The sequence below is a fragment of the Mirounga leonina genome, unplaced genomic scaffold (genome assembly GCF_011800145.1).
Source record: "Mirounga leonina isolate KUSES-001 unplaced genomic scaffold, KU_Mleo_1.0 Mir_176, whole genome shotgun sequence".
Classification (NCBI taxonomy): Eukaryota; Metazoa; Chordata; class Mammalia; order Carnivora; family Phocidae; genus Mirounga; species Mirounga leonina.
In genome coordinates, this window is record NW_023270454.1 from 54504626 (window position 1) to 54520821 (window position 16196).

At 41.0% G+C, this 16196-nt stretch overlaps 1 protein-coding gene across 4 annotated transcripts in view; it reads right to left on the reverse strand.

Annotated features, from left to right (window-relative positions):
- LARP1B (La ribonucleoprotein 1B) overlaps positions 1–13235 on the reverse strand; it is a 126458-nt gene extending 113223 nt beyond the window's left edge. For 2 of the 4 annotated variants that reach the window (XM_035023086.1, XM_035023085.1), the window contains exons 1-3: positions 12330–13088; positions 2500–2558; positions 2045–2104 (exon numbers count right to left, since the gene is read on the reverse strand). In XM_035023086.1, the coding sequence (XP_034878977.1) occupies positions 2045–2104; positions 2500–2558; positions 12330–12834 (624 nt within the window). In that variant the 5' untranslated portion in view covers positions 12835–13088. Of the gene's footprint in view, positions 1–2044; positions 2105–2499; positions 2559–12329; positions 13091–13130 lie in introns of those variants that run through there. The other 2 variants (XM_035023087.1, XM_035023089.1) reach the window with 2 other exon arrangements.
- Between the last annotated feature and the right edge of the window lie 2961 nt (positions 13236–16196).

Here is a 16196-nt window from a genome sequence, read left to right on the forward strand (position 1 = left end):
AAGAGCCAAGATGTCCATGACAGAGGAATGGATAAAGAAGATGTGGTATATATATACAATGGAATATTTTGCAGCCATCAAAAGGAATGAGATCTTGCCATTTGCAACGATGTCGATGGAACTGGAGGGTGCTATGCTGAGCGAAATAAGTCAATCAGAGAAAGACATGTATCATATGACCTCATTGATATGAGGAATTCTTGATCTCAGGAAACAAACTGAGGGCTGCTGGAGTGGTGGGGGGTGGGAGGGATGGGGTGACCAGGTGATAGACACTGGGGAGGGTATGTGCTCTGGTAAGTGCTGTGAATTGTGCAAGACTGTTGAATCTCAGATCTGTACCTCTGAAACAAATAATGCAATATATGTTAAGAAAAAAAAAAAGAAGAAGGTAGCAGGAGGGGAAGAATGAAGGGGGGGAAATCGGAGGGTTAGACGAACCATGAGAGACGATGGACTCTGAAAAACAAACTGAGGGTTCTAGAGGCGAGGGGGGTGGGAGGATGGGTTAGCCTGGTGAAGGGTATTAAAGAGGGCACGTATTGAATGGAGCACTGGGTGTTATATGCAAACAATGAATCATGGAACACTACATCAAAAACTAATGATGTAATGTATGGCGATTAACATAACATAATAAAAAAAAAACTGAGGTGGGGGAAGGAGGAAAGGTTGAAAGGAAGAGAAACACACACAAAAAAATAAAAAATAAAAATAAGGGGCTTCTGGGTGGCTCAATCGTTAAGCGTCTGCCTTCGGCTCAGGTCATGGTCCCAGGGTCCTGGGATCGAGCCCCACATTGGGCTCTCTGCTTGGCGGGAAGCCTGCTTCTCCCTCTCCCACTCCCCCTGCTTGTGTTCACTCTCTCACTGTGTCTCTCTCTGTCAAATAAATAAAATCTTAAAAAATAAAATAAAATAATAAAATAAAAATAAAAATCCATTCATTGAACACTTCTTGATTTGATACGCTATATAAATGCATATGTGTGTATATATATACATATATAATTAGCACTTCAATACATATTGAAAAAATTATGTATCAAAAAACATATAGCGGGACGCCTGGGTGGCTCAGATGGTTAAGCATCTGCCTTCGGCTCAGGTCATGATCCCACGGTCCTGGGATCGAGCCCCACATCGGGCTCTGTGCTCGGTGGGGAGCCTGCTTCTCCCTCTCCCTCTACCTACCTGTCTACCTACTTGTGATCTCTCTCTCTCTGTCAAATAAATAAATAAAAAATCTTTAAAAAAAAAAAAAAAAACATATAGCAAATTCTGAAATAAAATGGGCTTCAAATTAGACTCATATTAATTAATGATATAATTAATAAAAATTAATCTCTTGGGCGCCTGGGTGGCTCAGTTGGTTAAGCGACTGCCTTCGGCTCAGGTCATGATCCTGGAGTCCCAGGATCGAGTCCCGCATCGGGCTCCCTGCTCGGCAGGGAGTCTGCTTCTCCCTCTGACCCTCCTCCCTCTCATGCTCTCTGTCTCTTATCCTCTCTGTCTCAAATAAATAAATAAAATCTTAAAAAAAAAAAAATTAATCTCTTTTGGGGCACCTGGGTGGCTCAGACTGTTGAGTACCAGACTCTTGATTTCAGCTCAGATCATGATCTCAGGGTCGTGGGATGGAGCCCTGCCTCAGGCTAAGCTCAGCAGAGTCTGCTTGAGATTCTCTCTTTTCTTCTCCCTCTATTCCTCCCCCAGCCCCATGCATGGACGTTCTCTATCTCTCTCAAATAAATAAATCTTTAAAAAAAATTTTTTAATCTCTTTAATTGTAAGCATTATATGAAGATAACAGCATGGTAATACCGCTTCCAAATGTAAGATTACCTCCTGAGAATATAATGAGATGAAGACAACATGATGGATAAAATCAGGTATCTGAAAAAGGGGTTAGACTATAGAAAGGATAGCTGCTAAGTTTTCAGCACTTCTTTATTAATGTAATTCTCTAAACCTGAAATAAATTTTGCATGTTGAAATGAGAATATTTTCCTTTTATTAAGAAAAAGCCTTAAAACAATACTCACTCCAGTGTTCACTAATTCACTTGGTGTTGGCCAATTCGCCATATCGCTGAAATCACTAGCCTAAGAAGTAATAAATAAGTGTTATATCTGCAAATTAGAAATCTTAAGTAGAAAAAATATTTTCTAAAAGTCAAAGCAATTTAAAAAATCACCTACATACAATTATATGCAAGCATTTGCCAAATTAATTCAACTCTCCAAACAACAAAACACTGAAATAACAATGCTTCGGTCTTATGATCCACCTTCTAGCACTATTAATGACACTAAATTGATTTACATAGGATAACAGAATAAATTAATATACACAGGATTTGAACAAAAGCTACAATTCTCTAGTGTATTAACTTTAACCTAACACCAATGACACAACTAAGTACACAATAATCTAAGAGTTTCTAACATACCAATTCTCAAACTCAATATAGCTAAGAAGAAGAGAGCTAAAAACATACCTTGTTGAATTTCTTTGTCTTGAGTTTTCCTGCTTTTATAATTTTGGGGGAACTGAGCTCTAAAAAAAACAAACAAAACAAAACAAAAACCACAGAATTAGGTGGGTTTGTTTTTGGTTTTGTTTTTTTTTTTTTTGGTTTTTGGGGGGTTTTTTAGAATTGGTTTTACAATCACTTAATTCAATATATTTAACAAAACAACTATTATATCAATTTCAGTAAGCCAGTGTCATCATCATTTCCAACAAAATCCAGAGTTCTGAAACTCAAATTCTTAACAAAAAAATCAACTATAGTTCAAACACAGATTCAAATTGGTCTTTAATCAAATCAAAAGTGAAAAATAGCAGTTTACTTAAACTGACAGATCAATCCTTTCTCTGACAGAATACAACATGAAAAAATTAGAAATATAACATGTTGTAATACAGTAAAGTTAGTAACTCACTTCCCAAATGGATACATTTTGCTATATAATTCATACATTGACATTTATCAAGGACTATCCAGAAAATAAATCAAAAGACTTCAAACTATTTGTCCTTGAAAACAAACCAGTTTGACAACTACAATAGGTTGTATATATATGAAGTCATAAAAAATAGAAGTTTGGACAAGACTATCATGGTATTGCCACTGATCCCATCTTGAATAAGACGACAGTGGTTGACAATAAAATAGATAAAGAGACCGAGAGAGACTGACTCTCTAAATGAAACTTTACACTGTTTTTTAGTTTGGTTCATTACTTAGAGCAAGATGACCAATGGGTGTGTCACCTACCTAAACATGATCTAAAGTAAATATTGAAAAGCAGAATAAACTTTGGATCTGTATCTACAGAAAAACAATAATCCAGCAAAACATGAACCCATAAAATCATGGCAATGACCAATTCATAGAATAAAGCAATCTTTGAGTTAAAACTCAGAAGCAGATTTTAAAAGGAAATAGAAAACTTATCAGAGGGATGAAAGATTAGGATGTCACCAGGGACAGACATAAAAGAATCTTGGATATTACAGTAATTCTATTCCGAAAGCAAAATAACTAGTACACAGGCATTTCTTTTATTCTTCTAAGTATACACATATATGTGTATGCGTATACATGTATAAATGTGCATAAGGATAAGACATTTCATTAAGAAAAATTAGATCAAAAACTACGGGTTAACAGGACAAAAAAATGGGGACAGGAAAAAATTAATTTAATAAAGAACAGTATCTGCCTGAACGTTATCTAGAATTTGACTGATGTTCTATATATATACTATGTATATTTTATGAAAACTATAAGATACATAACATTTGGAGGACTTTCCCCTCAACAAAGTGGAAAACATTTCCCAAAATATTGCTAAATCAAGTAAGTTAAGTGCCTGGTAGTTACAAAATAAAGCCTTATACAAAATATTTAATGAAATGGAAAATAATAAGGGAGAGGGCACACAAGCAGATTTTATTTAGCTTTATTATAAATCAATTAGACATTAATAATCACAAAATTAAGGTCAGAAACTAAAGATAAAAAATTATTCTGGCCATATAAAAATAAACTTTTTAACTTCATTACTAAATGGCACAACTAAGTTATTAACAAAATTTTTAAAGATACTTGAACATGACAAAAAATTAATAATCTATTGATTTAAAAACCGATACAGTTCCATACTCTACTCAGACATTGATTATAACCTCTAGCTAAACATGAAGAAATACGTTGGGGAGGAGTATTTATTTCTTTGCAAATTTAAAAATTTTTAAAAGGAAGAGATTTTAATTTTAGCAGATTCTTTTGGACTCAAAATTTTTAATTTTTCTTTAAATCTTAATCTCTCAAATTTACTCCTCAGAAAATTTGGTAGGAAAGTTTATATTTAACTCTGTGGCATCAATAATGCTGACATTTTAATGGAGTACCGTTATGTACACATTGTAATTGGGATGTTTATGTACATGTTATCAATATAATAATTTAATCTCATCACAGAGTATCTGACAAACTATGACGGCCAATGTGGTTGGATACTCTGCAATACAAAACAGTGATTTCTTAACATTTGTTTCTAAATGGTCCTTAAGAGTTAATTTACTTTTCCAAGAAGAAGACTTTCCCAGAACATTCCTGTTCCCAAATTCCAATTTCTACCATGGAAACAGTAAGTTTCCTGATTAATAAGTTTAGGAAAAAAACCTGAACCTACGAAGCCAGCATCTTTTCCTCTTTTTCCTTTGGGGGCTCGCTGTCCACAAAAAGCAAGCATCGTGGGGTGCCTGGGTGGCTCAGTCGTTAAGCGTCTGCCTTCGGCTCAGGTCATGGCCCCAGGGTCCTGGGATCGAACCCCGCATCGGGCTCCCTGCTCAGCAGGAAGCCTGCCTCTCCCTCTCCCATTCCCCCTGCTTGTGTTCCCTCTCTCGCTGTGTATCTCTCTGTCAAATAAATAAATAAAATCTTTAAAAAAAAAAAAAAAAAAAAAGCAAGCATCGTGGGCTGCTTTTTCATGCTGTCACCTTCACAGGGACAGCCTCCTCCACCAGATAGGAGGACCTGCAGTGGCAGTGCAACACCAACCGTGTGGATACATTTGTCTAATTCCAAGTTCAACATAAAGAAGTCCTTTGTGCTGCTCACTCAGACCACCTCATCAACTCAGACTTTTTCATTTAAAACGTCGCTAGTTAAGCTGGGCGCCTGGGTAGCTCAGCTGGTTAAGCTTCTGCCTTCCACTCAGGTCATGACCCCACGGTCCTGGGATCAAATCCCACACTGAGCCCCCTGCTCAGCAAGGAATCTGCTTCTCCCTCCACCCCTCCCACCCCCCCACCCCCCCACTCATGCTCTCTCTCTCTCTCTCTCAAGTAAATAAAATCTTTAAAAAAATAAATGAATAAATAAGAGCATGATAGTAAGCTGTAAAAAATAAATAAATTTTGAAAAACCTGAGAATCACTAAATTCTACTACTGAAACTAATATTATACTGTATGTTAACTAAAATTTAAATAAAAACTTGAAACATTAAAAAAAATCTGAGTAAAAGATGAACAAATGCTTTTAAAAAGAAATACAGGGGGCTGGGGCAAAATACGTGAAGGGAGAAGAGAGATACAAGCTTCTACTTATGGAGTGAATAAATCATGGGAAAAGGCACAGTATGAGAGGGACATAGTCAATGATACTGTAACAGTGATGTAAAAGGGACAAATGATAGCTACTCTTGTGGTGAACATAGTATAATGTATAAACTTGTCAAATCACTAAGTTGTATAAATCACTAAGTTGAAACTAATGTAGCATTGTATCAACTATCCTCAAAATATAATTTAAAAAAAAAAGAACATGAAATGGCATTCAATTGTACTAATAAAGAAATGTAAACTAAAACAAAACACTTTTTACCTATCCTATTGACAAAAAAGAGAATGCCAAGTGTTGGCCAGCCTATAAAGAAATGGACATTTCTCGGGGCACCTGGATGGCTCAGTTGGTTAACCATCTGCCTTCAGCTCAGGTCATGATCCCAGGGTCCTGGGATGGAGCCCTGCACTGGGCTCCCTGCTCAGCGGGGAGCCTTCTCCCTCTAGTGTCCCCCCCCGCCCCGCCCCGCCTGTGCTTGCTCTCTCTGTATCAAATAAATAAAATCTTAAAAAAAAAAAAAAGAAAAGAAATGGACATTACTCTCATGCAGTTGGTAATAGTGTAAAGTAGTATACTCTCTCCAGGGTAATCTGTCATTTAAATTCTATATACCTTTTAATAAAGCAATTCCATTTCTGGGAAATTACCGGGGAAGCAAGACAAGGTACAAAGATGTCTGTATAAAATGAAAGAAGCCCACCAGGTTTTAAAAATATTTTATATACACATAGAGAACAAGTAAAACAAGCCTAAGAAAGGTAATTTCTTTTCATGTATACCAAATTCTAAGTTACAATTCCACTTCTTTCCAAAAAATATAACCACTCCAAGTGAAATGCATGCTATGATTCTCTTCCAACTTCTCAATTTAAGGAATAACAAAGGATGAAGTAAGAAAGAATTAATGGAATCCTAAGATGCAATATATAACTAGCATCATAACCAACAAAAATGGGCTTAGTGCTATAACCACAGTTAGATGGTAATAATTCTCATATCTCTCTGCCCTTCTTTGCTGGATTTGTTTTGTTTTTTCCATAGTTGCTACTTTTGTGAAAAGTTCTTGCTTAAATGTGTTAAGAACACAATGTATCTTTTAATAAAAGAACAACCCCCACCCTATTTTTTTTTTTTTTGACCAAGACTCTCAGGCATCTATTAAAAGTCCAAGAAGGTGGAAGACCTAAAGCCTCACTCCCCCCTTTTTTTTAATTAACATATAATGTATTATTTGTTTCAGAGGTACAGGTAAGAAAGGTAATTTTAACTTAAAGTTTCCCATATTTTAACTAAAATGGAGGAAATTGCTCTGCATGTTTTTAGAGAAAACCTAAGACTGAAAAAGCAAGCCAGCCTAGAAAATTAAAAACATTTTTTAAATTAAAATATATTATGTATACATTTTTTTCCAAAACAGATGAAACATAAGAAAAAGCCTCCAGTGGCTTTAAATATACATGAACAGGGGCGCCTGGGTGGCTCAGCCGTTAAGCGTCTGCTTTCGGCTCAGGTCATGATCCCAGGGTCCTGGGATCGAGCCCCGCATCCGGCTCTCTGCTCCGCGGGAAGCCTGCTTCTCCCTCTCCCACTCCCCCTGCTTGTGTTCCCTCTCTTGCTGTGTCTCTGTCAAATAAATAAAATCTTTAAATAAATAAATAAATAAATAAACAAACAAACAAACAAACATGAACAGTGTGTGATCTTCATATATCTATTTTTCAAGTTACCACTGGTAAGACACTATACTACTGCAACCTTTTGAGTAATATTCCAGTATCCTAAACCATTATTCTTTAACTCTAGGAATCTATCAACTATAATCTATAATTCTAAATTGATAAGGAAAACAACCCATTTTTAAGGGCTTGGACACAGAAAAACTGCAACACTATTACCTAGTGAGGCAGATGCAACATCCTTAATTGTTAACAGTGATTTATTGTGCATCATTAGGATTGAAATCCCTTGTTATTCAAACTGTGATATCTGAATCAGCATCACTGACATTTGGGAACTTACTTAAAATACAGAATATCAAGTCCTACAGAATCAGATCTGCATTTGAACAAGACCCATAGTGGATTCCTAAGCACATTAAAATTTGAGAGTTGCTAGTATAATCTGTTCTTTAAAGACTGACTCTATGGCTAACCCCATAAGAAAGATGTCTGTTACAGCATGATTGCATTAAATCATAATTTTAAAAAGTCAAATTTTTTTTCAAATTAATAAAGTCCACAAACTGAGTACCATTTAAATGAAAGCCATTGTTGTGGACAATATACAAACATCAAGAAGACAGCCTTTGCCTCAAAGAACATGACAAACTAGAACAAGAGATAAAACATGTGAATATATAACCCCAGTACAAGGCACTTAGGGATAATTTCTGTAAGAGAACTATGAACTATTACGGGACAGCAGCTCAGAGAGGCAAGAAGACTACATACAAGAGTTAGCATTTGAACTTGTTTTTCAAGGATAAACAGAATTAAAACAAAGGGAAGGATGATAAGCAAAACCTTAACAGGCAGGAAAACTTAAGCCATTTATCCAAAACACAGGGTACACAGAAGGCAACATAAACAAAAAGCTAGAAAGGTAGGGTAAGACCAGACACATTATAGGTTCCCTCCCAATTTAAGTACTCTCTTCTCTTGTTAACAGCCAATATACCAATGTGTAGGGTATTTAAGTAGCTTTTTTTGGGGGGGCGGAGAAGGAAATGCAATGTCACAGGGACAATTTTACTCTAATTTTTATGGCTATAATCTTTAGCAAAATTTTAACTAAGAAAACGCACTGGTAATTACCAATATTTCACATAATTTTATATTTAAGAGAGAAATCTAGTAAAATGCCATTTTGCTACAGTGACTGCTTTAAAAACTACTTAATTCTCGTACTCTAAAAGTGGGAGTATCGATTTGTACAGTCACTTTGGAGAACAATTTGTCAACTAACAAATACCCTGTGACCTAACAATTCTAATTCCCATCATCTATCCTAGAGAAAGTCAGACATATATACAAGAGGTATGTAATTTTTAAAGTAGGCTCCACGCTCAGTGGGGGCGGGGGCGGGGGCTTGAACTCACTACCCCAAGATCTACCAACTGAGCCAGCCAGATGTCCCCAAACTCACTTATGGTAAAGAGAAAAAATAAAAAGGGTCAATCAACTTTAAACTAAAAATGGAGGATGATATGTTCTAAAAGCATATACAAAACACTGTATTTGGAAGAAAGATCTGAAAGGATATTCAGTAAACAGCATTATTACCTCTTTTCTTGAAGGAGACATCAAAACAAGCAGAATGTATTTATGTATCATTTATACAACTTACTTAAAGTGTTTTTAGGGTAAAAATAAGCTTATTTGAGGTTTCTGAGAAGCAGACATTAAGAAAAAGGAGAGTTGATGAGGTCAGAAGACTAAGGATGAAAAAGATGGAAAAAAATCAGTATTTTTATATACCATGTTTTCATTGAGTAAAAGAACTGAAATTATATTAGAAAGCTGATTTTTGGTATGTAGAATATAGCCATAGCTACAAGTAAGAAATTAATAAATCCCATATTGTGATTTTAATACATGTTTCCAAAATAAATGTACTTTAAACAAGATTAGGACAGATTGTGGGACAATCTTTTCTGGTCTCCTAACTGAATTAAAAACTGCTGTGACACTATTCTAGGCCTCTTGGATAGCCAGGCTTTGGTTGAAAAGAAGGCCTTGTGGAGCCTGGGTGGCTCAGTCGTTAGGCGTCTGTCTTCAGCTCAGGTCATGATCCTAGGGTCCTGGGATGGAGCCCCGCATCAGGCTCCCTGTTCCACGGGAGGCTTGCTTCTTCTCCCTCTCCCACTCCCCCTGCTTGTATTCCCTCTCTTGCTGTGTCTCTCTCTCTAAAAAAAAAAAAAAAAAAAAAAAAAAGGCCTTACCTAGATTAAGAGAAACAGCAATACACAGGCCAAAACCATCCTAAAAGCGGAATAAAGTATCTCACAAGGGCTGAAGAAGCAAGAATGATTCACCTGCAGTTCAATTAGAACTGCAGGTTCTAACAGAGAAAATTCATGATCATCTGTCCCAAAATAATCCTCTTCATTTGCTACGTTTCCATCTCTGATAATGAAGTCTCTGGCAAAATTTTGTGGATGGAATCTCTGTGCCTCATTAAGAGAGTGACAGTAGATCCAGGTTTGGCCAGGACAAGCATGGTTTAAGTCTGGTATTCCAGCATAATTAATATCCCTCTCTTTGCCTCTACAGTATCCTGGTTTGTAGGATAAATTACACAGGCCCCCTACTAATAGATTATCTCTAGTTTGCACCTACTCTGAACCTTTAAAGTCCTCTGCTATTTCATTATTCTTTAAGTTGCAAATTTGCTTAGGAAAGCAGGAAGCTAAGGCACCCCAGGTTGTAGATGGCACTCTGGTATTGACTGGAAGAGATGAATACACCCTTTTCATTCATTTACATGGCCCAGAAAATTGCCAAAAGTCAACTAGCTAGTTAGTAACAATATGTGCACTAGAACCCAAGTCTTTCAGAACAGTGCATTTATACACCATAATCTCTCAATTACCCAACTACAAAAAGAAGTTGAGGTAGAACAGTCAGTACTGGGGAGAGTTTATAAGTTACTACACTACTCCAAGTAGTTTAGAATGGTATTCCTCTAAGCACAGAATGTATTCCAAAAATAGAAAGAATTGCCTAGAGAGAGCCATCAGCAAAATCGAAATTCCCATGAACCACAACATAGCTCAAGCAACACCTTGTTCTTAATCTCCAACAAAGATACCCAATGAAGGCACCTGAGGTTAATTGAACTGTTAAATACTTTTCAAAAGGACATTTCCAATTAAGATTCCTGAGTCCTATCTTGAAAGTTTTAAAACCTGTCAAATTAGCTTTACAATCAAAAGTTCATTTTTTGGGTAGTTCACTGAATATAAATTTTAACTGTGTAAGTCTAGAAGTAGGGAGGTTGGACAGCCCATTAAGGCTCATTAAGGGCTTTCTTTCTCTTTGCTAAATTTATGGAGATTATACTTTAAGATTTTTGTTTCCTTCTGGGGCACATGGGTGGCTCAGTCTTAGGTTAAATGTCTGCCTTGGGCTCAGGTTCATGACTGAGCCCCGCATTGGGCTTCCTGCTCAGCGGGGAGCCTGCTTCTCCCTCTCCCTCGGCCTTGCTTGTGCTCTCTCGCTCTATCTCAAATAAATAAATAAAATCTTAAAAAAAAGATTTTTGTTTCCTTCAGTTAGCGATAGTAGTAAACAAATAGATCTTTGCAGCTAGAAGAGAATGGTGGTAATATTAAATTTAGAGCAAATTTCTAAGTAGTTTTTTTCTGCAAGTGTCAAATTTATCAAGAATAATGAGTATTAAGGGCGCCTGGGTGGCTCAGTCATTAAGCGTCTGCCTTCAGCTCAGGTCATGATCCCAGGGTCCTGGGATTGAGCCCCATATCAGGCTCCCTGTTCAGCGGGAAGCCGGCTTCTCCCTCTCCTGCTCCCCCTGCTTGTGTTCCCTCTCTCGCTGTGTCTCTCTGTCAAAAAAACAAATAAAAATCTTAAAAAAAAAAAAAAAAAGAATAATGAGTATTACCATGTAAAAGCTAAAGAAATCAATTAACATTTATCTCACTCTATTGGAGTTCCTCTGAAGAAATGTTAATATACATGCAATATAATGTATTTATAATAATCACCTTAGTTATACCACATCCTTTGACTCACTTGATCCTCACAACCCTGTAAACATGCTCACATTTTCCCCATTTTATTGTTAACCTTTAATTTTAAGAAAAAGATATGCAAGTAAACAGCTGTAATTTCTACATAAAAAGTTCAATTAACTTACTAAAACTTAATTTAGAAAATAAAACTAGGAGATACTACTTTTTGTTATTTAGTATTTCCATTTAAACTTAAAAACAAACAAACAAAAAAACTACAACCAAAATAAAGCACCCAGGGCCATACTGTATTGGTCAGCTTTCAAATGCTGTGACATAATCTAACCTCCTCTAAAGAGGAGGAGGGCTAACCGAATTTTAAGACTCTCATTTACGTACTGTGCAATCCACTCTCACGTCAACTATCCTGTTCAACTGTTTTCCACCAAAATCTCAAGTCCAAGCATTTTGTTGGCAACTACGGTATAGTCTCATTCTTAATATGACCTTTGTTTCCAAACAGATTTTCAGCTTATCAATTATATCACAACGAAGAAAATTACAATCTCGCTTCCACTTATAAATAAATCCCCTTGCTCCGACTTGCTTCACGCCCCCCCCTTTTTTTTTTACAAGTCCACAAAAACTTTTCTATAGGATGAACTGACTATCTACCTATAAAGTTAGCTTTCCCAAGTCACTACCACGTTGTGAGGGGGTAAAACTCAATGAAGGCCGCGCCAGTCGAGCGGCTCAGCGACGTTACTCCCGCAGTGCCCCCACCAGTCAAGGAGAACCCGAGGTCCCACCTCTTCCTGCCGCTCCCTTCCCAGATGTCCATTTATGTAAATCGGCAGAGTGAATGACACCTTGGAACAAAATACCTCCGACTGTCAGGGGAAGAAGGTCTGCCCCTCCCCCAGCCCCACGACAGGCTCTACAGCCAAGCAAATCACCCCTGCACACACCCTCCCACTGCCCACGGCAAAAAAACCACAGACCTGCCTCCAGGGTTTCCAGTGGGGACGGCGCCGGTCCCGTCCCGACAGGGGGCAGGTGCTGAGGAGGCTTTTTGGTCCAGGGGTTCTCCTTAGGCGGCGGCGGCGGCGGCGGCTGCAGCTTTTCCTTAGGGCCGGTCGCCGCCGCATCCTCCAGGGCGTCCTCGGCCGGCGGGTCCCTCGGCAGGGGTGGCGGGGGTTCCCCGCCGAAGGGGCCCCCGGGCCCGCGCGCCCTGTGCGCCAGGTGCAGCGCCAGGGGTCTCACGGGCACGGCCGCCTGGGGCACACTGTGCCCCAGCACCAGCGCCGGCGACGGCTCTCCCCGCGCACCCGCGATGATGGCTGTCGCGGCCCTCTCTTTACTCGCCGCCAACTTGCCCTCCCGTTCGGGCGGGGACAGCTGCTCGGCCTGCCGACTCGCCGTTACCAACAGCGACTCCTTCTCGGCAGCCACCGCGGATGGCTCCTCCCGAGAGTGAGCGGCGGGCACCGCAGCGCGAGCAGACATCGTCCCCTTGCCCCAGCCACCCCAGCCGGGGGGGGCCCGGGGCCAGGGAGCCCGACTGCCCGTCTCTCCGCCGGGGAAGCGACTGGCTCCGGCCTGGGGCAGAAAACCCGAAAGCCCGGCCGCCGCTGCCGCCACCGCCGCCCGCGTCGGCCGACGCCGTGCAGCGCCCGGCCTGCCGCCCCTCCCTGCGTGGAACGGAGCGCTAACCGCCCGCCGGCCCAGCCCGCCGCACAGCCTCACGTCCCGAGCCAGCCAACAAGCGCCGGGCGTCGTAGCCGGGAGCCGCGAGCCCTCACCTGGCGCGGGCAGCGGCGGAGGCGATGCGAGTAGGGGCTGGAGGACCTCTAGCGGAGTCAAGGAGGCGCGTGCCCCCAGAGCCGGTAACAGCTCGCGGGGGCGGGGCGGGGGCGTGGAAGGGGCGGTCCCAGAGGACAGAGCGGGGCGGGGCCTCCCGGAGGAGCGTGACGTGGCTACTCACCGGCTCTTGCCCTCGCCAGGCCGCCGCCTGCGGTGGTTGACTGACGAGTTCGTCCGGGTGCCGCCCGGCCTAAGGGCCGGCCCCGCCCCAGCGGCCCGCCGAAGGGGAGGGAGGGCGAACTGGACGATTCCGCAGCTCGCGGGCTACGGCGGCCCGGACTGCGGGAGCGGGGGCGGGGCGCTCACGGGGCCTCTGTGACTCGCCGCGCAGTGGCGCTGCGCTCTGCCGGGTGCGGGCAAGGGGCGGGCCGGGCTACGCACGTGGCGCCTGACAGGTGAGGGGGTCTCTTTGCCCCAGGCCAGGGCGCGAAATTGACTCGAGGACGCGTGGGCTCTGCCGACGACCCCGGGCCGCTTCCTTACGAGCCAGGGTCCCGTACGGGGCCGTTTTGCCTTTGTGTCCGTCGCTTCGCCCGGTGAAAAAGTTTCCTCCTGAGGTTTGGGGGCACCTCGATCACTTCTAATCCTGAGCCACGTCCAGAATGGAAATTGTGTACTTTGTAGGTAACTGTTTATGAAACCTTTCCCAGGCAATTGGTTTAGTGCACTACCCGCCTTCATTTCCACCCTCGAACTGAAATATTTTTAAAGTGCTCTTGAGTAAAACAAATGATTAATATTTCGCCAACTTCTTGTTGTTGTTACACGTTCCTTTAATTTGTAGAGATAACACTTGTTTACAAATTAACCGTGTTTCCTAATATTTTTTCCTGGAATGGATATATGTTTAAAAGTTACAAATACGTTTTGATTAACTCCAGTAAGAGCTTTATACTTGGCACTGAAATTCAGTGAGTGATAATACTGATTTCACGAGCGTGGATTTATAAGTCACTAAATGTTTATGTTCCTGTGCAAGGTCGCTGAAAATGGATTTGACCCAGTGAATATTTTTTCACCAAGGGACACCCCCCCAAAAATATCTGTGTCCACCATTTGTATGCATTTGGCAGTGGGTCCCTCCTAGCTTTCTTTAGGGCTGCCAAACTACGCAGAGAGCTTATACAGGACTCTTCTCCAGGGGTCTCGCTTCAATCACATTAAACTCGAGATTAATGTTTTTATTTACTCAGAAGTTGTACTAGGCATAATTTTTTATTTCCCTAAGGTTAGTAAACTATTCATACAACAGTTATAAATAAAACCTTTCTTGTTCTCCGTATCACTGATTTCCAATTTATCTGACCCTAAGCAACTTTCGGAACCCCATTACCAATTAAATAAGTACTGTACTTACCTATATTCCCAAGGAGGCGCCATCTTTACTAGCCCCGTTATTGGTAAAGCTTTGTTTCGTTAGCTATCAACTAGCTGCTCTTCCTGTTACTAATCAGCCTTTTGGAGTCCTGCCAGGCAATGCTGGTTTTGTTTACAAAAGCTCAGCAACAAGTTCAAGCTGGATGTGACTCAGAGAACACATTCTATTTTACCATCTTTTTTTTTTTTTAAGATTTTTATTTGTCAGAGAGAGTTGGGAGAGAGCACAAAAGGGGGAGTGGCAGGCAGCAGGAGAAGCAGGCTCCCCGCTGAGCAAGGAGCCAGAGTTTGGGAATCAATCCTAGGACCCTGGGATCATGACCTGAGCTGAAGGCAGACGCTTAAACGACTGAGCCACCCAGGCATCTCTTCACCATCTATTTAAATACAGGTGAATTAAAGACTGATTCTGTTGAATACAAGGTTATAGAATGGTTTTCCAAAGTTAGATTCATATGGGCTACCTAACCGGGGTTGGTGGTTTTGTTTGTTGCTGTTTTGTTTTGTTTTGAAGTGAAGAATTGTAAAGGTGCTTTATTGAAAAAACACAGAGGGCTTTCTTGGAAATAGGTTGTGTTTGCAGGAAGAGAAGAACTGGAAGGTAAATGTGTACTCAGAAAGGTCTCTAAAGAATTCAACGGTTGGGGGGCACCTGGGTGGCTCAGTCGGTTAAGTGTCTGCCTTTGGCTCAGGGTCCTGGGATTGAGCCCTGAATCGGGCTGCCTGCTCAGCAGGTTACCTGCTACTCCTTCTCCCTCTCCTGCTCCCCCTGCCTGTGTGCACGCACGCGCTTTCTTGCTCTCTCTAATAAAAAAAAAAAAAAAAAAGAATTCAACGGTTGGTACTTGGGAATCATCACTGTAACGCAGTACCGCTAATGTCAGCGAAGGGAGTTGGCAATTTGTTGTCCCTCCTTTAAATACATATTAATAGCTCCTATTTCCACGTAACTGCCTCTTGGAAACAACTTCACCTATCTTCTACTTGCCTCTCCACCCTTTTCCTGCCCTTGCGCCAGGCAGGGCTGACCTGTACAGATTGCGTTGATGGATTCCCTCACAGTCCTTGGTATCTCACAGGGGTTCAGGCAGTAGGAAGTATCTATAAGAGATAGGAGGCCAGAAGATAGTGAGGTCAAAGTCCATATTCCCCAAGCTGGTGAATTCCATAACCACCCAGGACTGACTGCAGAACCCTCTGTTCAGTTAATCTCTCCAATTCTTCCCTTTGTCCCTTCAGGCCTAGTCGTAACTGCTAGCCCTTGGGATATTGCATTTTCTCTGTTGGTTTTCCTGAGTCTTGGACTGCACCTCTGTAAATCACCCTTTTATTAATTCTATTCTAAAAATTATGCAGTTTAAGCTTTACATCTGATTTTTTTTAAGATTTTATTTTTAAGTAATCTCTATACCTGATGTGAGACTCAAAGCTACAACCCTGAGATCAAGAGTCACACACTCCACCAGCAGCCAGCCAGGTGCCCCCATCCAATTTTTGATGGGACTTTGACCTAATTTACCTTTGCTGAAACTCCATTATGTTAAGTCATTTGGCCTCTGCTGCTACTTGCCAGATTCTTCCTCTGCTTTTTAGTTAAAAATCAGGGAATCAAGACAGATTGGCTCAAT